The sequence below is a fragment of the Peromyscus californicus genome, unplaced genomic scaffold, assembly GCF_007827085.1.
Source record: "Peromyscus californicus insignis strain IS unplaced genomic scaffold, ASM782708v3 Scaffold_22__1_contigs__length_63687245, whole genome shotgun sequence".
NCBI classification, from domain to species: domain Eukaryota; kingdom Metazoa; phylum Chordata; class Mammalia; order Rodentia; family Cricetidae; genus Peromyscus; species Peromyscus californicus.
In genome coordinates, this window is record NW_026294525.1 from 14,965,742 (window position 1) to 14,991,181 (window position 25,440).

Genomic DNA, 25,440 nt, shown 5'->3' on the forward strand with positions numbered 1-25,440 from the left:
TTTTCAAAATAGTTCAGTGTGTGAAAGAGGCAATGATGAAGGCAGACAGCAAAACAGAATGGTGACACTTAGCTGCTCTGCCTGGCTTCAAAGCAGGAAGATATTAACAAGTACTTGGCTGAGCCAACTGGAAGCAGAGATGAGGATGGTTCTTCAGAGTGCTGTATAGGCCGGAATGACTTCTGATCAGCAAAGCTGGGACCCTTATGACATTTACATCTGAGGAAATGGAAGTTGACAAACATTTGGTGTCACAGACCCCAGAAACAGGTGCTAAGGGGAGTATAACTGACTCACAATGCTCCCACAGGAGGGACTCTGCACGTGTGACTCGACCTCCTAAGAGTAGCCAATTGATCCAGGGATGTGACTCTGTATCAGAGAAAGGCTAGAGTCCTTCACTGATATTGGCTAGTTGGAAAAACGTCACAGTCTGTGACGCGTGACAGCTGTGGCCAGTCCTGCTTCCCAGCTGATGGCCAATGAAGACTGACAGATGGGAAACGAAGCTGCCACCCTGGCAGAAAGAGAGGCAAAGATGAGATCCCACCCAGTCCCAAGGTCCTAGCACCCTGGAGAGTGAACGCTTGCTATATCCCAGGCCTGTGTGAGGATAGGCAAGACACTCACAGAATCTCCCGCAGATGTCCATTTCTTCCCCCATTGCCATCAACCAAAGCACATCTCAGTTGAGGTTTGAAACTAGAACCCCTAACTAATTCATGAAATTATTTACTAATAATAAAGGTAACTATAATTTTATAGTAAAACAATTTTCATACTATAGTTTCATTGGCCATATTTTATAAATTGTGAGAAAATATGATCTCAGTTAAAATGCAAAAGTATACTAAGAGTAAAGACTATGTGTACTATTTTGTGTATGATAAGTCATGAAAATTACAAAAAGCAGGGAAAGGAAGTAAAAAAGAAAGTTAACACACATGACTCTCTATAAAGCTTTGCTTAGAAAATGCTTCTCTAACCTGGCCCACAGACCTTTTTATAGCCATTCACCAGATTTAATTGGTAACTGAAACAAAGACAAATTTTGAAAGAAGAAACAAACCTCCACCAATCCCTGGGGAAACAAATCAATCTAACTTGTGACTTCTAAGCAAATGATTCAGTCTTTAATTCCTACCCCTTTCATTTCAAATACTCTACTAAGAATTTAGATGGCTTCATACCATGATCCATAAATCAGTGATCTCTGACTCAGTTACACTCACAGAAAAGTCACAAGTAAGACAGTACCAGATCAAGTGTGACTGGGCCTCACTTCTACTTAAAATACAAAGCTGAACTCTTTAGGGTGTAAAATAAAGTCATTGAAATCAACATAGCCATCTTATTATTTTACAGATTAATTACCAAAAGCAGACAGGATGAAGAGGTGCATGCGGGAACCAGAACAGGTTTCAGATCCCTTTCTGCCCCAAAGCTCACTGTTCAAATAGATTAATTAATTTTTGAATATGTATTTATCTATCATGTGCATGTGAGTGTGCAGATGTTTGGAGGTCACAGGACAATTTGCAGGAGTTAGTTCTCTCCTTCTACCAACAAACTCAAATTGTCGGCTTTGCCAGCCAGCCCCTTCCCTGCTGAGCTATCCTCAAATGTATCATTCTTAAAAATGAGTATCAGCTTCCTGACTCAATACCCCCAGCAACGTCTCCAGCATGTCTTTAAACCCATGTCGACTGGAAATCTATTACTTCTGTCCCCCCCATTCACTGTGTCCCTCCTTCAGAAAAGCCCAGTTTATTTCTACAAAGTGAGGTCTGGCCACATCACCCACCACCTTAATATCTGCGATCCTTCTCTGGCCTCCCTGGCCCATCCAGTATTCTTTCCACTTGTTTATCTCAGTTTCTTTTCTTCCTCCCACATATTTCACCAGAGGCAATGCCCAAGAGCAAAGCAACTCACTAGTAGAGTTGCTGTTATCATTGTTATTTTTAAAGATCTCCTTTGAAAAGGTCTGAAAATGAAAGATGTTTCACAAAGCCTGCATGGCCTCAGAAGCTACAATTAACTTCAGTGAAAGAGGCCTAGCATTGTGGGAATTGTGTAGGAAAATTTACTATCTCTACAAAGAAAATTAGAAAGACATTCCCAAAATTTGTGTTAATGCAACAGAATACTTCCTTTCTGCTTAGGAAAAAAAAGGCAGCTCATTTTAAAGGCACATTAGCGTAAAGAAGGTTCCCTTCATATCTCTAGGCACACCATTGATGGGACCTTGGAGTAACCAGGAGTCACCAGTGTTGAGTTCAGATTCCCTGGAGCTTTTGATATGACCCCAAAAGACCAGCTAACAAGAAAGTTTCTGACCTGAGAGCACCTTGAGTTTACTTAGATTTACTTTCAGTAGAGGGGGAGAAGAAGGGGGATGAGGAGGAGAAAGAAAAAGAAGAGGAAGAGGAGAAGGCTGCAAATGATTGACATTGCATTGGCTGACCCATTAAAGTCAATATAGATAGCTCTGTTCTTTCCAATTTTTCAGGTGCTTCAAGGTAAGTTTCACACCCTTTTCCAACTGCTTTCACAATAAAAGTTATATTAATCGCAATCAAAGAAATGAGATGGAATGAGTTACTAGAGTTCATTTATAAGTTACTTTGGTGACCATCTTAGGGTTTCTATTGCTGGGATGACATGCCATGACCAAAAAGCAAGTTGGGGAGGAAAGGGTTTATTTGGCTTAAACTTCTGGATCATAGTCCATCATTGGAGGAAGTAAGAACAGGAACTCAAGCAGGGATGAACCTGGAGACAGGAGTTGATGCAGAGGCCATGGAGGGGTGCTGCTTACCAGCTTGCTCCTCATGGCTTGCTCAGCCTGCTTTTTTATGGAACCCAGGACAACAAGCCCAGGGATGGCACTGCCCACCATGGGCTGAGCCCTCCCCCAATTGACTAATTGAGAAAATGCCTTACAGCTGATCACCCGGAGGCATTTCCTCACCTGAGAATCCTTTTTCTCTGATGACTCTAGCTTGTGTCAAGTTGACACAACCAGTACGGTGACATTGCTATGTCATAGGAAAGGGTAAGCAATGGAAGCCCATTATCTCTGGGCCAATGAGCACATATATCTAATTGATACACACAACACTCTTTCTGATATGTGCAGACCTCAGGGCAAGCAGGTATGTGACCACAGTCACACTGATAACAAACAACCTAGCTCCCTCCAAGAAAGCTGGCTCCTCCTTCCCAAACAAGGTGCATAGTTAGAGTCAATGTCACAATTGAGGTGATTGACTAAAATGATTCACCTGGCCAGCCAGTACTGCAGCTTTAACCACTGAGATTTCTGATGGCTTTATTAACACAAAGTCCTTCACCTCCTCTCCTATGATTTCTCCTATCCTAGAGTAATAATAGTCTCTTGAGGCGACTACCCAGTGTCTACTCAATACGATTCTACACAGCCTCTCAACTAATGAGATGAGTTGTATTTAAGCACAAACTTGTCATCTTGCAAACAAAATAAAGATATTTTAAAGTAAAGAATGAAGCCTTGTGGGATACAAGGTGAGCAAAGAGCACTCAACATGCAGCTGTTAAATCACCTGATCAGCTGCAGCATACATCTGTAAATGATGCTTTATTACACAAGGAAAATATGCTTACTGAGAAGATAACAATACAGAGAAATAAAATCAAAGGCTATTCATGATCCTGTAATTCATAGGTAGCGACAATTTATATGTTATAGAACACATTTCCAAATATCATTTAGATAAATAGGTAGAGGGAGGAAGTGGGAGGGAGGATACATGATGGGTACCTACATAGACAACAAATAGATGATAGATAGATAGATAATGATGATGAAGATAAATGATGATGAAGATTGATAGATACATACATACATACATACATACATACATACATACATACATAGAAGATGATAGGTAGATGGGTAGATAGAATATGCACATACATATTAATGCATATACTTGTATATATCATTATGTATACTCATATATACACATATACATAAAGGAGACATGTTTATAAAAATATTTGATACAAATCCTTTCTCTTGCATTCTGTTCAGAAAAAGCAGCCATCTATAAAGCATTTTATAAGCAACAGCTGGCATGTAGAGCACTTGACAGTACTTCCATTTCTCAGAAAAACGGAGTCCAAATTAAGGCATGTGACTATGCTGACCTTATTTGATTTAATAAGGAGATATGGGAGGTGTGAAACTAGTAAAAAGGAGAAGGGCACTTTGTCCCCAAAATTGTGCTAACATATATCTCAGTCTCTCAGTTTCTTTCACAGATTGACAGTCAGGAGGCACACAGTCAACACAGGACACAGACAAAGGAACCCGTTGACAGGATCTAGATTCACATATTTCTTCTGCTCCTGTGGGCACAGCATTTGATTAGAAGAACCAGCCTTGAGGAAAATATTTGAAAGAATATAGGGGGAAAGAACAGAAATCTTTCAAACACTGCAATATAATTGATGAGAACTTACCAAATTGTCTACCTTTTCTGAAACCAGTTATTACTGTCATGATTTTATTAATTAAATGGGGTATCTAACTTTACCATCTTCCGATGGCTCATGTTGTAATTACGGAAGCCTAAGATCAACTCTTGGAAATAAAGTCTCTGTCAAATGTTCAAAGCACCTTTGGGGACAGAGAGATGGCTCTTTGGTTAAAAGCATGGATTGTTCATGCAAAGGATCCAGTACCCACATTTGGAGGCTCAGAATCATTCCAGCTCTGATCATGCTTCTGTGGGCCTCTGCACTCACATGCACACAACAACACATAAACTCACACACACACACACACACACACACACACACACACACACACACACACACACACAATTTAAAAATAATAAAACAAAAAAATCTTTAAACACCCTTCATAAATATCTCATAGAATTAAAACTAAGGGAAAAAAATCAAGAATATCATAAACATAAAAATCACACTCTAAGCTATAATTACCTAAATAAATCTTTACTTAGAACCAACTGTTTTTCTCTATATTATAATAAAACAACACTTTTATTTCCATCATCACTATAGTACATATTACTACAGAAGTATCTTAACATATTGTTAATGTTATTCCCATGTTAAGCTTCAAAAGTAAGTTGAAATAGTACATTGCACACACATCCTGGAAAGAACACATCTGTCAACCTCTGGATACATCAGAGACTTCTTGCTCATGACAATGGAAAGAGGTATGTCTGGAATGTGTTAAAATTATGTAATGAGTAGTTTTAAAGCATGCATTGTTCTAAAATACTATCTAATGCTGTGCTACATAGACAGGCAGGGCTGAGAAAATGATGACTAACAAGTTCAAGGACATTTACAATGAAGTAGATCTCTTTGACATCTTTGGACAGATACTAGTTGGGACACTATGTCTTTCATAACATTTACTAGTTTATTCTGGAGCAGTGTTCTCACCCCGAACTCTCAATTCCTAGCCTTTCTTTCTGTAAGAGCCTCTTCTCCATTTCCAAGGTCCTGGGGCAGCTCCAAGTGCTGAACTTAAATCTTGTGTGATTTATCATAATCTTCCATCTGTGATCATGTGATTCCTTCATTAGATTGTGGGCAACGCATCTTTGGATGTCTTATGGTGCTATTATGAAATGCCATTTAATAAATATCTGTTGTATGAAAACAACAGAAAAATATAAGTTCTTTAACTCAACAGGTTAGTCCTTTCTGGGGAAAAGGAATTTGAGGAACGTGAGCAGGGAAGTGTTCGCAGGTGTATATGGTAAGAGGAGAGAAGGAAGGAGAAAGGAGGATTGGAACAGAGACAGTGGGGACGAGACTTATCTACAGCTGCTCAGAGGGCATGAACAGTGATATGTGTGGTGGGAATCAGAATAAAACTATCTCCATGGTGATTTTATTGCACCACATAGCATCGGCTGATAGGAACAGCAAAGCATAATCATTTTCAAGTGTATTCCCTTATTGCTAGCGCCAAGGTGTCAAAGGAACAAATAATTCTGAATTCTGATCACCTTACAAACTATAGTTTATCTTCTATGGCATATAAGGAGAATATTTTGTACATCACTTAGTGAAATATCATAAAGAGGTCTAGCCATATTTTAAATGATTGCATTTACATTTCAACCACACAGATCATATTTATAAATGTAACCCAGTCGCGCATCCATATATTCTTAAATAACTGGACTCCATTCTATCTCATTCACTCTTTACCTTTGAGTACATGATTTGAAACTGCTGAGTGTATCAGATAAGGATAATGTTCATTTGGATAAAATTTAAAATCCATTTACTCCTTCTCCAAACAAATAGAGAAAATAAGTGCCTTTTACAGGGAGAGGTTGTAATTTAATAATTGAATTGTGTTTCCTGTTTCTTTATTTCTTAGCAAGTGAAAAATAAAAAGCTTTTTATTTTATCTAAAGGAAGGTGGACATGTGGGGGAAACAGCAGCTCCTTCTTCTCTCTGTGTCTTCCTTTCCTCCAGCAATGAGTATCTTCTGCCTTTGACTGGATCAGATCTGCTTGTTTACTCAAACATGTTGTAGGATTAACATGGAAGAAAGAAAAAGTTCTGCAGGGTAGACCACAGGTTTATGAAATAGATCTTTCTTGTGCATGATATTTTTCCCTCAAAACAAAAATGGAGGCAAGTGAATACCAGTTTAGTCTCCAGGTTTGGTGCTGTGATAGCATAGGATATGGCCCAGCAAGGGTCTGCCTGTTTTTCAGAATACACTTGCCTCTGAATGAGTGGGGGTCAGAGAACAAGCCTTTCATTTTAAAAGGGTGTAAATGTGTCAACAGTAGTTTCCTACAAAGAAAGGGGAAGCCAGGGAGGATTAAGCCTAGAGACCATCACTGGAAGGCTCGTGAGAAGAATGCAGGCAATAATTTTGAAGGCTAGTTAATGCCCTTTGACTATGTGCCCATTAAAGCCTGTCCATAATTCTTGTGGAAAATTATTGCCACTCATAAATGGTGCTTTCTAATGGATTGTTGATGAGCTGAACCACTATACATGGGCACAAGCTACCACTTTAATGGAAATAGTCAATGCCATGACCAGAAGAACCACTTAGTAGGGAAATTGGAAATTTAATTTCAATCAGATGAACAAAAAAGTGAAGAAGAATGCTCCAAGTGGAAGCATAAAAAACACCAGCGATTAAAACCATTTGGAGCCTTTGATTACCCTTCGGAGGCATTTGTTGCCATGGTTTTTAAAGGCCTCTGAAAACCTTAGATATGTCCACAAAACCTGCCAAGAAACAGGACTCTATACTGATTTCATTTGTCAGAGGCATTTTATCTTAATTATCTCCAAGATAAGGATTACTGGGCCAAAAGGAAGAAAGAAAGAAAAAAATGGAAAGGAAGAAGCAGTGTCCTCTCACAGATGGAATATCTTCCTCCATCTTTCTCCAGAGCCACATATGGGCACGTGCATAGCACATGTCTAATGGTGCACTATCACAGTAAAGAGCGACAAACATCTAAAATCAATAATGCAGCCAGGTGTGGTGGCACGTGATTGTGAGCCTAGCCCTTGGGAGGTGAAGGCAGGAGGATCAGGAGTTTGAGCCATAGCCTGGGCTGTATAAAATGCTATCTATAACATAATGTTAAAATTAGTCACAAGAATTCTTAAACAGAATCAGGTTTTCAGGTCTTAAGTTTTGTGCCTTATCTCTGTTTGCCTCTAATGAGACTCAAGAGCCAAGCATCTGGCAAACTGAACAGTGCCTGAGGATAATATCTGTCTTTGAGGAAGGTTCGTTGTGAAGGTATTCACTTAAAAGTTGCATAACAGTTCCTCTGTGCACAGACTTACACTCTCTGCCTTTGGTCTAAATAGTCTTGCTTCTGTGCCACACAGGGTGCATGTTGCCACAAGATGAACAGTTCAGATGGAAGTCTGACAAGTCAGATGATTAGACAAGCTCTGGGCCACAAGCTAAGGGCCAATGAACTCCTACAATATAACCTACCTCCCCAAACCACCAAAAGTCTTGGACTTTTCTTCAGTATCATTAAAATCATCATATTAGTTCCTGCACTTTCCTATTTGTATAGTTTAATGTGTCAGTACCAGCATATTCTTTTTTTTTTTTAACTGTAAAATCCTAAAGTGCATCCCTTGGTCCTGTTGTCCAGCAGGCTCTTGTGAACATACTTTTGGTAATGAAGGTCTTTTTTTTTTTCACAAGCTTTTGGTAAGATCCAGAAATCTCGTTGAATGTGTTTTTCTGAGGACCAAAAGGAAGATTTTTGAGTTTCAGCTATGATTTGGGAAATGTGTCCCAAGGACACACATGTAAAAGGTTTGGCCTCAAGCCCATGGCACTATTGAGATGTGTCAGGGAACTCAAGAAATAGAGGCTGGTAGGAACTCTTCCAGTCACTTAGGGCATGTCTTTGAGGGGGGATATGGGATACAAGCTTGTTCTTTTTCTCTCTGTTCCAGTCGTGAGTCGAATGGGCCTCCTCCTCCATGTAGGTTCCCACCATGATATGCTGCCTTTCAGCTGACCCCACACTGAAACTCTAAGCCAAAATAAGCCTTCCTCTCTCTAAGTTCATAATCTTGGTGGTTTCTAAGTAATAGAAGCCAGCTGACAGTTACTTTTCCATCATTCAAAAATGTGCTACCTTCACAATGAAGTCACTCTTTTCATCGAGTCCCTTTAAAATTAATTGAGGAAATTACTCCAATCCCCAGCCCTGGACTAGAGCAGAGCGTCAGTTCTATTCGGTGGTATATCAAGCTACCATCTATCCCTAACACAGCATGTCTAGAATTGAACTTCCTTTACCTCTCCGTTCATTGGTCTGATTCCCCTGTTCATTCATTTCCCTTTGACACTACTTATTCTTTTCACTATTATAAAATTTATAATTACTCATTTTAATATATATTTCCTTGTTTTAATATAATATACTCTCTCCATTCTATTCCCTTTTTCCCATTTTATAAACACCCCATATCTTTGAACACCTAAGTAAGTTGAATGTCAGCCTGCTCATCTTGATGCTTCCGTGTCCTTCCATTCTCCCCCATCTCTCATCTCCTGTGCATGCTTCTGACAGTTGAAACCACATCAGAGAGTATTGTGTCAGAGGGACACCTTACTGGTAAAAGTGTGTGTCACCCAAAGCAACACAAGTGGATCTTAACTTTCCGTTTGTGCTTTCATCCATTCATTGAGTGACTCCTGCAATACAATGTCTTGATTTGGTCCCAACCTCTGAGGTCAGAATGGGAAGAACACATGTATGCAAATGTATGCAGTCCATTGAAACAGTACCTTGTGGAGGTGCCAAGGGACAAAGAACTTCTGTACCAGCATGTGAGATTTTTTTATGACAGCCATGCTTAATGACTTTAAGAATTTTGACAGGTTAAGTCTGGATAGGAATTCTAATGTAAACAGATTGACAACCCAGCTTGTGTCATGTCAGCCGCATATAAGCACAAATAGAGACTCCAGGACACCTAGGAAGGAAAACTAGAACAAGACGTCCATAGGTAAATCCTCAAACTGTTGTCTAAGGATTATTCTGTGGGCCATGAAACTCATTAAGGGATTTTGTACAAAGGATTGACAAGATGAGTGACTTTCTTTGAGAGGATTAATAGACAGGCAGTGTGCAGAATGGTTCATAGAAATGAAAAGCAAACCAAACAAATGGTGTAGGAGGAGAGAAAGAGACTGACATGCTGTGATTATCTTGGGTGAAGGAGCCAAGTCGGAATAAAGGGAATTGGGTGGGTATGTGTTTAAACAATAGACTCAATAGAACTATCCAAGAGTTCTGCTGGGAAACATTAGAGATGAGGGTTGCAAAGCAGAACACTGGCTGGAACTCCAAACTTTGAAGTCTGAGACAATAATGAAGGAATAGACCTGTCTTATAGCCGGGGAGCTGCTAGTAGCATGAGGAATCACCCAGGAATGAATGGTCAGAATAAGGCAGGGGTCAGACTTAGGAGATATTTGCCTAATCATGAAATACTAGGCTTTAAATATAGAATTAGTTTTTCTATGTCTGCCATAACAAAGTACCACAAGTGAGTGCCATTAAAATACCTAAATGTATTGTCTCATGGAGCTACAAGACAAAATTCTGAAATAAAGGTGTCAGCAGAGTCCAGCTTGCTCTGCATGTCTCTGCCTACCTTCTGGAGCTGGCTGATGATCTCTTTCATTCTTTGCTTGTAGATATATCACTCCAATCTCTCTTTCCACTGACATACTTGGCTGTCTCCAAATCCCCCTCTTCTTACAAGGATACCAGGCATAATAAATTAAAAGCCCCAGGGCTCCAGAATAATTCCATTTTATAAAATATGCTCGCCACAACCTTACTTTCCAGCTGTGTCTCGTTCTGGTGAATGAGAGGTTAGGGCATCAGCATCTCTTTTGTGGGGACATAATTCAATCCATATCAGATATGAACTAAAGTCCTGGGAAACTGGGGAGAAGAATGAAGGAAGGAAAGACAGAAGCAGAGACCAGGACTACACAGGGCCCACTTACAGAGCTAAAAATGGAAAGGGGACCAAAGACAATAAGCTGAGCCCTAAATTCTTCCAAGCTGGCTCTCTCAATTTCTTGGTTTATACTATTTCACTCATCGAGAATTCTGTTCTAAAATGTTTTTTAAAGATTTGTTTATTTTTATTTATTTTATGTGAGTGGATGTTTTTCCTGCATGTATGTTCACCCCATTTGTTCACGGTGCCTGCAGAGGACAGAAAAGGGCTTAATGTCCCCTAGACCAAGAGTGACAGAGAGTTGTGAGTCACCATATGGGTACTGGGAACTGAACCTGAGTCTTCTGCAAGAACATAAAATGTTCTTCATCCCTGAACCACTTCTCCATTCCTTGTTCCAAAATTTTTATTGCTTATAAAAAAATCTTTGGTTTCTTTCCAAATCCATCAAATGAACCACTTTCATTAATACCTGCCTTGCCAAGCTAACCCAATTGGAACAGCCAGTCTATATGCCTGCACAGTAGAATATGGCTAGCCAGACTAGCCAAAACAGAGACGTCCAGGTTCAGCAAGACCCTCCCTCGAAAAACAATATGAGGTAAGATCGAGGAAGAATTCTGACGTCTACCTGGAGCCTCGACACACACACAAACACACATACATTCATGCACACCACATACATATACACACATATGCAAAGAAGAGAGCTGGCCCGGAAAGTGCCTGGGTAATCCAAATGGGGACAGTGAGAAAACTACATCCACGCAGGTCCTGAAGGGGGACTAGTTCGTCATATTGAGGAAAGAGAAAAGAAGACCAAAGCAGCTGAGTGACAGTGAATAGGGAGAAGTCAGCCAGAGTTGAAATATGTAGGGGTATTTAAATTATATAAAGGATTTTTAAGGCTTATTTTTATCTGTGTGTGTGTGTGTGTGTGTGTGTGTGTGTGTGTGTGTGTGTGTGTGTGTGTGTAAAACATGAATGCAGCTATCCACAGAGGCCAGAAGACGCTGTTAGATCCCCTGAAGGGGGAGTTACAGATAATTGTGAGCTGCCTGGTGTGGGTTCTGGGAGCCAAATTAGATCTTGTGGAAGAGCAGTAAGCACTTCCGATCACTGAGCCATCTCTTCAGCCCTGATAAAGGAAGTTTTCATCTAAGGACATTGGGAGTTTTAAGCTCAAAATCCTATGATTTAGCTAACAATGGAAAAGATCTTCCTTGCTGTTATATGGGGGCCAGAGTATAGAGAGTCATGTGTGAAGAACAAAAGGTTTAATATTTCCTATGTGTTGACAGGATTTCAGATATATCTCTAAAAAGATCTTAGAAATAAAATAATCCTGTAAATAAATAGGTGCTTCTCAAATCCTAACCCTACCATGGGTGCACACAACAGCCTAGAGAGAGAAAAATAATGGGAACACAGCCCCTCTTGAGTGGACAGTGGTGAGCCCCAAGATTGAAGAAATAGATCTATGCAGGTACACAGAGCCCTCTAAGTGAGTCTGAGGTTCTTAAATGATTTATTTTTATTTCATGTGCATTGGTGTTTTGCCTGCCTGTCTGTCTGAGGGTGTCAGATCCTCTGGAATTGGAGTTATAGACGGTTGTGAGCTGCCAGGTGGGTGCTGGGAATAGAACTGGGGTCCTCTGGAAGAGCAGTCAATGAATGCTTTTAACCACTGAGCCATCTCTCCAACCCCAAACCTGAAGATCTTTCTTTTTTAAGATTTACTTCTTTATTTAAAGTTTTTTTTTTTCATTTTACATACCACCCACTGTTTCCCCTCCCTCCCCTTCCCATTTCCCCTTCACCTCCCCCCATCCTACCTCCACCCACTCCTCATAGGTAGTAAGGCCTCCCTTGGGTATTCAACATAGGCTGATATACCAAGTTGGGGCAGGCCCAAGCTCCTCCCCACTGCATCAAAGCTGAGTAAAGCATGGCACAATAGGGAATGGGCTCAAAAAAAAAAAGTTCACATACTTGGGATGAATCCTGGTCTGATTGCCAGGGCACTCACAAACAGATCAAGCCACACATCTGTCACCCTCGTTCAAGGGGCTTAGTGCGGTTCCTTGCTGGCTCCCTAGCTGTAAGCCCACACGGGTGACCCCAGCTAAGACTCATAGAAACGGTGGAGAGGGTGCTTGAACTAGCCTTCCCCTGAACTCAGATCGGTGACTACCCTAAATGTCATCATAGAACCTACTACATCCAGCAACTGATGGAAGCAGATGCAGAGACCCACAGCCAAGCACTTGGCCAAGCTCCTGGAGTTCAGTTGAAGAGAGGGAGAAGGGACTATAAAGCAAGGGGAGACAAGATCATGATGGGAAAAATCACAGAGACAGCTGACCCAAGCTAGTGGGAGCCCATGGACTCTGGACAAACCTAAAGATCTTAAGAAAAGTAAATGTTTTCCCACCACAGCAGCTGCAGGAGCTATCCAGGGTGCTGGATGGTTTCACGGTCAAGCTTTTGAAAGCCCAGGTATCTCTCTCTAGGGTGTCCTCCTTGGATTCAAAGCACCCACTGCATTAAACCTTAACCAGATATCTTCAAAGCATTTCCCCCCTTGTCCCAGCTACCTTGTGAGCTCGCACATGCCTTCATTATGTGTGTCTGATTCAATATTGAGCAACTTCTCCACACAACCGTTAGAGTGTGAAGTGATTGCATAGTTTAATGGTATGAAGATAGGCTTGGTCTCCACTGTGCCCTGTTGCCTTCTGGAATTACAATGAACGAGGCGTAGTGGGTTTATAGAATGCTTTCTCCTTGCAATAAAACCCAAGGTAAAACTTGATAGCTGTAGCTATAACCTGATTGGGTAACTCAGTCCACAGTGTCTGTGTAATGAAACAATTCTAAGCCTGCAAGGATTAATAAATTAACAAAATTTTCAAGTTCAGATCTCTAACTTAAATGGGATCCTATATTTTGCTTTTTTAAAAAGACATACACTCAACTGAGGCCACAACTCAAGTAATCAAGTCTGCACTAAGCAAGGGATGAAAATACATATACTTTCAAGACAAACACTTTGCCTCTTCAATCAAAACACTTAGAAAGAGAGAATAATCTGACAGATACTCCTTCCTAGCTCTCTTTTTAAGTAACAAGGAGAACAAGCAGAGTCTCAGCATCTTCAGGACATTCCACCCACGAGTCAGACCCTTCACTGTCCTTAAATGTGTTTGAGGGTCACTGTGATTTATAAACAGCCACAGTAGTTCAGGAAAACTTGTAGTTCCAAGTTATCAAGGCTCAGATAAGCAAACATGACTGGAAACCCACTGCACCTGCCCGGTCTATTCTTTTGTATAGTTGGGAACAGATGAAGCATATGGAAACACTATCAAGATGGAAAAGAAATCAACCACTGCCCCTTGACACAGTCTCAGATTAAATGCACAGGCCAGGAACATCATTATTTACAATGATGGTGAACCAACATTGTGAAGTGTTATTCTCAAGATGTCTGTAGTCTTTCTGGATCTCAATCATATGTTTGCCCAGATGACTAAACAAACACTCCTTCCTGCCTCCCTCCACTTCGCTCTCTTGATGCTTTTCTTCAGACTTACTTTGAATCAATAAAAACTCTCAGAGAGTCTAATTCACCATTCTGTGGGACTGAGTGAAGTTTAGATTCCTATGAGACTTGGCTTCCACCTCTACCTCAGCATTTGTCATACTGTAATTTAATTGCTATTTTTTATTCATTTCTAACTTTATAAGCTTAATGCAAAGAGGGACCAGTTCTTTCCCTGCTTTCATATCTTCAAGTCTACATACTTTGCTTTGTGTAGAATGAGAATTCAATAAATACATAACCTTAATAAATACAGTGACTTTAGTCATTATTAGGCCCCATGCTCTGTCTAATACTCAGCCTTATTTCTAGGCTTCTTTCAGGACTCTGGACTCAACAGTTATCCTGCTTCAGAAACCTTTTACATGACCACACCATAATGTATAAGAAGTTTCTGAAACCAGGTAAAAAATTCTCTTCTATGGCTACAATTGTGCTGAAATCTTATTTAATCTGTTATATCAAATAGGAGGTACCTATTTTGACTATTGAAAAGTGAGTGCAATTCTTATAATATATTTGAACTTGAGATAATGCCATACTAATAAAATGTTCATATGTAAGCTCATTTTTCTTCACTGTTTTTGTAAGTCTAATGTTTCTTTTTATACATTGTTTTCTGCTCTGCTGCCTTAATGCTTAAAATCAGTGCTAAGTTTGGTGGCATTTCATTTAGCATGCTCCTGCCGGTGTAAAAATATAATGGAAACCATGTGAAAACAATATAGCTGTTGTTTCTTTCAGTCTCAACAACTTGAAATCTACAGCCGGCAATAGTTTCTCCAATGGCACTCTCTTGTGTCCGCCATCTTTGTCCAGGTAGCGCTCTATCCGTACACACCCACTCTCTGACTGTACCGTGAAAGTAAGTTGTCTCTAGTTTCCCAAATGGATTCTAAATTTTTCCAAGACTGTTACATGTGTCTTACACATCTTTGAACTTCTCCTCAGAACATCTAGAAAAATACAGACTAAGTTCCTATAAAAAAAAAAATAGGAATAATCCACCTTCTTAAGAACCTCCTTTCATAAATAATGACACTTGGGGTATATGAATGCAAATAAAAATTAAATCATGGATCCCAATACTATAGCCCACGGGCCAGATCTGGTCCATTACCTATATTTATAGTTATTTGGGTTTGTAGCCACGCCCACATATTTGCATATTATCTGCCATGGCTACTCCCACTTATTTGCATATCATCCCATGTAGCTACTCCTGCTTATTCTCACTTTTCTCCTTATGGTACTAGAACTGAGTGACTGCAGCAAAGACAGCATGGCCTGCAAAGGCTAAAATGGCAGCTATTTTGACCCTTTAAATAAAAATCTTTATGACCACTGCCCTAAATAGTGTTTGCTGATGAAAAAACTCACTCTCACTAAATGACTGCTCCAACTGCACAGCTGAGGATATCCACTAATCATATCTTTTTCATGTGTGTATGTGTGTTCTTGGGGGGTATATGTGTGGAGGTCTAAAGTTGATGTCAACTGTCTTCATCAATCAATTTCCACTTTATTTGTTTATTGAGGCAAGGTCTTCCATTGAAACCAGAGTTTGCCAATTCTAACTGGTCTGTCCATCCAGCTTGTCCCAGGTATCACCTATCTCTGCCTCCCACAGGCTGGAATTACACGCAGAGGCTGCATACACTTGGCTAGAATGCATACATAGGTTTTGGGGATTCAAACTCCAACCTTCACTTGTGTGACAAGTGTTTTATTCATTGAGCAATTTCCCTAGAGTCCAAATACTTGTTTTTAAAAGCCTAAAGTTTCTTCATTGATATTTTTTGTGCATATTATTGGTGAAAAAATGATAATTTACATTTTATGAAATCAAGTAAAAAGCAAAACCACAAATTAAGATGTTTGTCAAAAGGCTTATAAGGTTTACACTAACCTAAAGCCAAATTTAAATTTTACTTTTCTGAATTAAAATGGTATCAGCTAATAAAATTAATAGTCTATATGCGATACATTCAAACACAGAGATATATAGAGAGAGTTGCTATAGAGAATATCATTAATTTTTGCAGGAACACAGACAAAAGAGTCCAAGTCTTGCAGCAGAATTCTAAAAGATGTTGAAAGCAATAAGTGTCAGGGAAAATGCTTTTAAAATGGACCACATTGACCTCACAGGCTACTCTATTAAGATATGAATGGCTTTTAAAAAATGTTCTTCCAGCTGTGGAAGAAAGATAAATAGTGTGTACCATCACCCGGTCGTTACCCTGAATCAGAGCAGTGAAGAGCCACAGCAGAAAGTTCCTGAGACTCTCATCTTGGGTCAGTGTCTATTAATCTAGTAGGTTCTGATTTTCAACGAGTTCCTTAAGTCTGCATTTCTGTAGAAGGTATCGCAGATGTAGTCTTTGTATTTCTATACCAAGGTTCACTAAGCTCTGAGGGTAACAAGTAAGAAGAAAAAAAAATACCCCACAGCTAAAACAAAACCTGAATTCGGTAAGCCCAGAGTACCAACAGGCCTCTGCCCCTGTCAAGATGGCCTTAGCACATATACCTTAGGTAGTCAAAATGACTAACATTTTCCACTGGTATTCTGTATAATGTAACAGTGCTGACATTTCTGAAATAATAGCATATAGCTGATGGTGTGTCAGAAAAGCTGCACTTGGTAAACTATATACAAGAAGGGATTGAGGCAGGCAGGAATGAAACAGTACATTGGTTCTTAATAACTATATGGTACCAATGGGTATGTCCCTCTTATAAGTCATCAGACATTGAGTCTGCTCATGTTAACAAAAAGGTCATGTCATCCATTGAGTCAAGGAAGATGTAAGACAGAAAAAGAACAATTTGAATCAGAATTGGTCTGGAGCAAAGATCAGAACAGAATATTTACCTGGACAAGGTAGAGAGATGATTATGTGCAGAGAATACCACACCACATCATAGAAGCCTAGTTGCTGACAGAATAAGGATGTACACCTGCAATCCCCAAATCAAGCCAAAGACAGTTCTCTGTACACTAGAGACCCAGCTACTAATTCTTAAGGTGGAATTCCTCAGAGCTGTCTGCATCTTGCCAGGAAAAAGCAGAAATTCTCAGTCACAGCTTCCCTGGCATGTTCACTCCTCCTGGGAGTCTATCTCTTCTCCAGGTTTCTTCCAAGGATAACAGAGGAACTTACTAGATATTCATGTTTTCTACAAATAGCTTTGTACAAAGACCTTGTCTCCCTTTCTTGTTCTCTTCTGCTTTTAGAGTTATAAATAGAGTAATTTTTGGACAACATACTATTACCTTGAATACTTCTCTTGAAGAAAGCCTTGCAGCCTTCGCAGGACCAGACCCCATAATGGTAGCCAGAGGCGTAGTCATTGCACACTGCACAGTAGCGAGTCTCCTTGGCAGACTCCATGGCCATGCTTCCTTTCTCACTGCTGGACAGTCTCTCTCGGCCATTCTGGCGTCGATTATCAGAATTGGACCTGGGCGTGGGATGGGAGAAAATACAGTGAATCCATTAGCATTTGAGAAGCATGCCTTATATTTTCTTCTAAAGAGTAAGAGACCTGGGGATTGTAGCAGACCCACTTTATTCTGACATTTTGAAATAATGATTCATAATATACGCTGATCTTTCATTATCTCTCGCGGACTCATGCAACAAAAGGTGTTTGCCTATTATATTAACCTTGAAAAAAATGTTTATTTACAAACTTGTTTAAGAAATGGATTGCATACCCCAGAATAGATTATCCATAAGGCAACAAAATGGAGTTAGCAGGTTTCTAGCAAATTTCATTTTCTCATAGATTCACAATTAATTCAGAACCAAGAGAGACCAATCTCATTCCCATTCTAGACCAACAAAGGGTCTTTAGGAAATGGAGACAAAGCCTAAAGCAGCTGGAGGATTTGGAACTCAGATGAAATCATGACCTGTGGAGACCACACACAGAAAACAATAACAATTCAAAATCTTCTGTTTCTGTTGTCTGTAATCAGGTAACCCCGAGTGACCATTTTTACAACTTGACACTACAATTTGAAGATGTAATGTTTCAATATTCAGACACGTGGAATGTGAAGAGCTGAGGAACACAGATGGTTACCCCAACCTTTAAAGCTTTCATGGAATGATCAAAGCCCAAGAATGAAGCTGAAAATGCACAGTAAGAAAGCTGAACTCTGGAGAAACCAAGAAAATGGGGGAGAAAAAAAGCTTTAAGAACACTTCACAAAATGAGTTTGTTTTCAATACTGTCAAATAGGACAGAGAAATCCAACAAGAGAACTCCTAAAGTCAATTTGGGCTTGAGCAAAGGACTTTCAAGGGGAGGGTAGAGGTACCCTCCCCTACCAAAACCCCATAGTGGAGGAGTGGATGGAGTGTGGAGGTGAGGAGGAAGGAAGGCTGGGTTTTTTTGTTGTTGTTGGTTTGTTTTGGTTGTGTGTGTGTGTGTGTGTGTGTGTGTGTGTGTGTGTGTGTGTGTGTGAACTTATATAAAGATTGGGATAGAGAAAATAAGAGTGTAGTTAGCAAATCTAAGACTAAGAGTCTTTGGAATGAAAGAGACTGGCAAAGGCCTCATGCAGACTGAAGGGAACAATCCCTAGCAGAGAATGAATACATGAAATCAAGAAGAGTAAGTACAGTTTGTAAGTAATATAAGCTTCTGTGTGTTTACTTGGGACTAAGGGGCTGCACAACACAGTTGGGAGAGATTCATCCCAACCATGGGGCTGGGCCAGACCAGAGAAACATCTGGCTACATTAGTGACACACCATCGGGCATTGATCCACATAGACCTAAGAAAGCTTAAAGATTCTGAATGCACAGAAATGGAGCCACACTAGGCTTCCTAGTCTCACAGTCTCGTGCCAGTAGCAGTGCAGAGACTTGTCTCCCAACAGCTGCCTGTAAGATGGAGCTGGCCACTGGCTGCCATGAGCTATGCCTCATGGCGGATTCCCACCACAGTACAAAGAGGTGTCTCCAAGCCACGAAACGCACTGCATGGTGGATTTAGCTTTTGCTAGTACAGACAAAAAAAAAGAGGTTTCTGGGTTACACTCTGCTTGATGGAGGCATAGACCAGAGTCAGTGGTGAACATGGCTCCCAGAGCTGCCATGTTGGGAATCTGAGGGAGGTGGAGTCAGCAGCCAGGGCTGCGCTTCAGTCCTAGCAACACTGCAGTTTAAATCCATGGTCCAAAAATGATTACAGATTCACAATAAGACAGAGTCAGATGTAATAAAACTCTAAACAGTTTACAATGTGTATAAAAACGTCCATAGGCTTAAAAGAGAGATGAAAAAATATAGACAGTTATATAAAGAAATAGATAGTTTTAAAAAATAAAGTCTTTAAAAAGACAATAAAAATAATATGAAAGTTAAGCCAGGTAGAGATGGTAATTACACAGAGACTCTAGATTGTATATATTGTGTTTTCTTTAATTTTTTTGACTGTTAATGAGCTAACTGTAGGAAGACATTTGACTGTGAAGGCTACCAAGTTAAACCAATATGTATATTTTAAAGGTATCTTGACTTCAAAATTTATGTCTAAGGATATGTTGCTTAGGAAAAGAGGTTCTACTTTTGTTTCTACAGAAGATGAGAACCTGTGGATTGCTTCCAGGCTAATATGGTTTGGTCAACCAAACCCCCCCTTTGGGGGTCTTTGATGACAGCCATATCCCAGATGATCCAATATCCAAAACAGTTTTAAAACAACTGGCTAAGACAATACAGCCTCACAGACTACTACAGCCAAGATTTAACTATAATTCTTAATTTTCCTAGGATCCCCATAAGATTGCCAGTGCCCTCTATCAGCAGGAAGTAGTTTGGGAAGCTACAACCAAGTTCACAAAATATTGTTTATAAATGTTTATTTTTATTTAAAGCAGGTTGATTATAAATGCAATCTCTTTCTAAAGAAGAAAAGGGGTATAGATATGATAAGATAAAAGAATAGATTATTGAATCTACTTTTAAAGAGAAACAACTTGTTTGAAATGTTTACATTGCTATGAATTTTGGTTTACTGATACAAATTTAAAGTTAATTTTGTTATACTATATATATATATATATATATATTGCTAATATTGTTTAAGGTATTATGTTTATGCAACTCATTTAAAATTGTAATGCATAATTAAGAAATACAGATGATAATTAGTCATCTATGATAATCAAACTTACAGTCATGTTAGTTAAGATTTCTATGCATACATAGATATATTTCAATTAGGTAGGTTATCTTCAAACACTTCAAAGACCAACAGAATATGGCATTTAAAATGTTTTAAGAATTAGACTTTTCTGGACATTGAGACATGTCTGCTCCTGGCAGCACCAATCTACTTCAGAGAAGATGACAGTCATTGAAGAAACTCATTATGGAGGTTGCTTTCTTTACAGCAAAAGTTAGCCATTTGGGCAAGCAACTGCTCTTGCCTGGACTGATTGACAAACAAAATGTTGTATAAACTGTACATGCAGTACCCATAAGAAGATGACCATGGAACTTTATAAGGTGAGATGGTCCTTCAGGTTCCTGCTTCACAGAGGAGACTGCCAGACATTCTATAGCACACTGAGAGAAGCAACTGATGAACTTTTCCAGAATAGGTAGAACAATCTTTAAAATTTCCTGCTTCACTGAAAGCTATGCCAGAGACTCTAGGCCTGTAGGCTGAAGATAGATGCCCCAACGTTACAGAGAAACTTTGGATGACTGTCCAGGTAGCCAGATGTCTCTGTCATTTCTAGAATTATAAAAGGTGTTTTCAATGTACTTCCCTTTTACTCAGGTAATATTATATCCTTCTGTGGTCTTTGATGGAGTTGAAAACTAGATAGTTATAATTATAGTTTTTCTTAGTCGTGATAAAAGGTAAATTAGATATGAAACTTTAGACTCACAAAAACAGGATAGATGATAGAATACTTTCTTTAATTTGCCAAATACAAATAGACTAGATAATATAACCATAAGTCTTGCTTGCTAACTGTTTTTATATATAATTTTACTATGTTAAAGTTAAAACTTTCCTTTTTGATTAGACAGGAAAGGAAAAGTACTGTGAGATGTCTTTCTGTATGCTGTGAATATGTGTGGCTCCCACTGGATAATAAATAAAGCTGTTTTGGCCTATTGCAGGAAATAGGTTGAGTTAAGTTATAAGAGCTAGCTAGCAAGAAGCCTGACCCAAAGGCCATACAGTTTGTAAGTAATATAAGCCTCTGTGTGCTTACTTGGGACCAAGCAGCTGAAGGATGTAGGTGGGAGAGATTCATCCTGACTGCAGGGCTGAGCAGGACCAGAGAAACCTCCGGCTACAAGTAAGTTTGCATTTCTCATCTGATCCTGAAAAGGGCTAACATTGTGTTGATCCAAGACATCCAAGATGTGTTCAGACAAATAAAGATGACATAAGAGAATTGAATGTGCAAAGGCAAAAACCCAGCACAGTACCTGGTATGAAGTTTGCCCTCAATAATACAGAGATTTTTATTATTTGAGAATTTCAAAGAATGTATTTTTTAAGATGTATTTTAGCTTCACATGTCTATGTGCAGTCCATGTGTGTACAGGTGCCCTTGGAGGATGGAAGGCCTTGAATTCTCTGGAGGTGGTGCTTTAGGTACGTTTCAGCTTTCTGATGCGGATGCTGAGAACCAAACGGGTCCTCTGAAAGAACAGCAAGTGCTCTTAGCCACCAAGCCATCTCTCCAGCTTCTCATATAATCTATTTTGATCATATTCACTCACCACCTACCATCTCCTCCCAGATCTATACCTAACTTGTATACTCTATTTGCTTTAAACCCATCAAATCCAATTTGTACTTCTCATATACTCTTGGATGTGTGGCCATCCTCTTGAGAGTGTGCTATAGTCTTAATTACTTTTCTGTAATTTTCTGTAAGTGGACAGCATGACCTTATAAAAGAAAGCATTTATTGGGGCTCATGGTTCCAGAGGGTTAGAATCCATGATCACCATGATGGGGAGCATGGCATTAAGCATACAGGTAGGCATAGTGCTGGAGCAGTAGCTGAGAGCTTTTATCTGATCCACAAGTGTGAGGCAGAGGGAGAGTACTAACTGGGATGGTGTGGGCTTTTGAAACCTCGAGTCTGGGGTGTGCTCAGCAATAGGGTTTTAATGTCAACTTCTGGATGATAACTGAGCGCAATGGCAATGGCTGGAACTGTTTGAGATCTTATGAGACCTCATGGCCAACACCCCCAAAAGAAGAAGCTGATTCCTGGCACTGGGCTTTGTGATAATATATTTAAATGAATGAAGAGAATGTACAGAGGTGTTTATCAAAGAGAGGCTGACAGACATTGGAAGGAATAGGTGGGAAAGTTCCTATGAGACTTTCAAAGTCAACTAACATGGAGAAAGAGCTTGCACAATCTGTTAGTTAAGGAAGATCCTGTGTCCTGTTTCATATCCTCACCATGTCCCAAACAGCAAAGCCACATGGATTCTCATTGGTCCTCCCCTCATAGCCCTAGCCTTCCTTTCAGCTCAGCTTTCATAACCCTTCCCTACCCTTCTTCCTCATTAATATTGTATACAATATTTTAATGGTTCATAAACTACAAAGGCCATAAAACTCACAAAATATCGGCTCCTTGGTTTGAGTACAGCTGGATTGGCCAACTTTTTCCACTCTAAATAACTTAGCTCTGAGGTTGGAAGCCTCAAATAGGATTTCTTTATTTTTTAATGATCCTTAGAGAGCACTGGCTCAAAGCTTCCAGTTCTTGTTCATATTCTGTTACCCATCTCTTTCCATTTCAACATCATGTTGTTGAACTCCCCTATCAATCTCCAATCTTTATACTGCTTGTTTACTAATGTCTTCTGCATGATTCAAGCCAGTAGGAAGCAGCTGTGAATATTTAAATAGATTAGCTCAATGCCTTGGGTGATGGGAATGGATAATGAACAACTGTGAACTGGACAGTGTCTTTTTAAAAATATATTTATCTTCATTGTTAATTCTGTTGTGTGTATTTGTGTATATGCACACATATGCATGCATGTGAGTAAAGGTATGCACAGAAGTGCTTATGGAGGCCAGGGGCATAAGATGCCCCTGGAACTGGAATTACAGCCTTTTGAGAGCTTCCCAGTATGAGTACTGGGAACCAAACTCCAATCCTCTGCAGGAGCAGTATAAGATTTTAGGTGATAAACCATCTCTCCAGACCCAAATTTAGTGTCTCATACTTTACTAATTGTTGCACCTCTAGTTCCATGCCTATCAGGCAGTAGGTATTCAATACGAGTATGTTGACTGAACAAATGAACAAATAGTATACATGGGAAAGAGATCTAATGGGTCAAATATCCTCCCAATCATCTAGAGATAGTAAAATAGAGTTGCCCCCCTGAGCAACAGGTGTTTGGGAGACACAGGTTTGTTTACAAGTAGCGGGAAAGGAAACCTAGAGCCTAGGAATGTAGGGGAAATTGAGAAAAAAGTTAACATGTCACAAAGCCATGAAACAGAGAGAGACAATAATTTATTCCATAATTAACTACAATAAGATATACAAAACTCATGTAGAAAATTCAACGGCATCAACAAATGAATACTCTATGTGGCACCATCTGAAGCTGAGAGGCATGCAAACAGGAACGATGGTGTAGCATCAGTCCTTAGCTGAAGAAAACTAACTGCAATGGTACTGTAAACTATGGTAGACCTCCTATTGTCATGGCTCTTGAGCATGAGTTGAATGTAAAGAAAAAAGAACATGCATGGGCAATTTATCCCTCCACTGAACTGTCTTGCAGTAAAAAGAAATGTCTCCAGGTTGAGTGTCTTCCACTGCGTCCTATAGAAATGGGGTACACAGAACATGATGATGGACTGCTTACATTATTGGTGAGGTTTCCTGTCAATGGCAGGCTCTCAGCACTTGAATCACTTTAAGGAATCCAGCGGCTGTACAGGGAGTGTGATGGTAATGAGAGCAGAGTGAAGGCCAAGGAGGGCTGAGAAGACCCGAACCTGTGGCTGTCACCTACCACCAGATCGCCATCACCACACCAGGAGAGTGTGCCACAGACACAGCAGCACAGCTGTCACCATGGACAGTGGCACAGGACCAGCAAAAGCGGCAGATGCCCTTTGCAATACTAGCAGGAGGTATGGGGAGGGGGCGGTGTCAAGGTCATCACGGTGTCCCTTGCAACACTAGCGGGGGTGTGAGAGGTCAAGGTCATCACAACCAGGGTTTGGGTTTTATCAAAGTGGTTCAGTGTAAGAAACGGGTCTGGGTTCGTGCTGTGTGGTATATTCTTCCCAACGGCAACTTGCCCTCCAAATTGAAGCATTTCCTCCTGGAGGGAAAAGGACTCGTGAGCCTCAGGAGGTAAACAAAATGCCATATGTCTGGAGTAGGGGGGCACAAAAGTATGAAGATTCTTGAGGGTCCCTGCCCAGCAGTGAAAAAAGGAGGAAATAGTTGCTTGGGGTGGCCACTGACCAGCCAAGGGAGGAAAGAAGAGGATGCTCAGAGTGTGGAGCTGCCTGCAAACTGCCTGGGGAGCTCGAGGGCTGCAGTTTTGGTGAGTCTCACCCATGTTGGGTCGGGCTTCCTAGTAATGCAGCTGCTTTTGAGTTACCCCTGCTCCTTGTAAGTAACGCATCGCCCATACTCCTGTTAGTAACCCCAATAAAAAAACTCATCGGTTCACCAAACTTGACACTGTGTGGGCTAGAATTTCTTTCCCTTTCAGACTGAATAATATTCCAATCTATATATTTACCATATTTTGTTTAACCCTTTATTCATTGATATATGTGTGTATGAATATATGTGTGATTAGATACCCATATACGTATACATTTATACATATGTATCATATATATGGATCATTTCTGCCTTTGAGTTATTGTAAACAATGTTGTATGAACATGGCTATAAAAAATATTATATAAAGACTCACATTTTAATTCTTTCAGATATTTGTAAAAAAATTGCTAGAACAGAAGATAATTCTAATTATAAGGTATGTATATGTGGGCATGCATGTAGTGTATAGTGTGGGTTCAGGTGTAAGTGCAAAAACATGTGAGAAGTCAAAGGTCAGCCTCAGGTGCTGTTCCTTAGGCATCACCTACCTTTCCTCTTGAGACAGAGTCTCTAACTGAGGCTTGGGACTTGCGCATCAGGATAGGCTGACTGGCAGAAGAACCCTAGGGATCTACCTCTTTGCACCTCCTCAGCACTAGGATTACAAACACATGCCACCATACTGGGTTTTATGTGAGTGGCAGGTA

At 40.0% G+C, this 25,440-nt stretch overlaps 1 protein-coding gene across 2 annotated transcripts in view; it reads right to left on the reverse strand.

The window, feature by feature from the left end:
• Positions 1–25,440, reverse strand: part of Esr1 (estrogen receptor 1) — a 259,201-nt gene that overhangs the window by 201,352 nt on the left and 32,409 nt on the right. For both annotated transcript variants that reach the window (XM_052750952.1, XM_052750953.1), the window contains exon 3: positions 17,413–17,600. In XM_052750952.1, the coding sequence (XP_052606912.1) occupies positions 17,413–17,600 (188 nt within the window). The remainder of the gene's footprint in view (positions 1–17,412; positions 17,601–25,440) is intronic.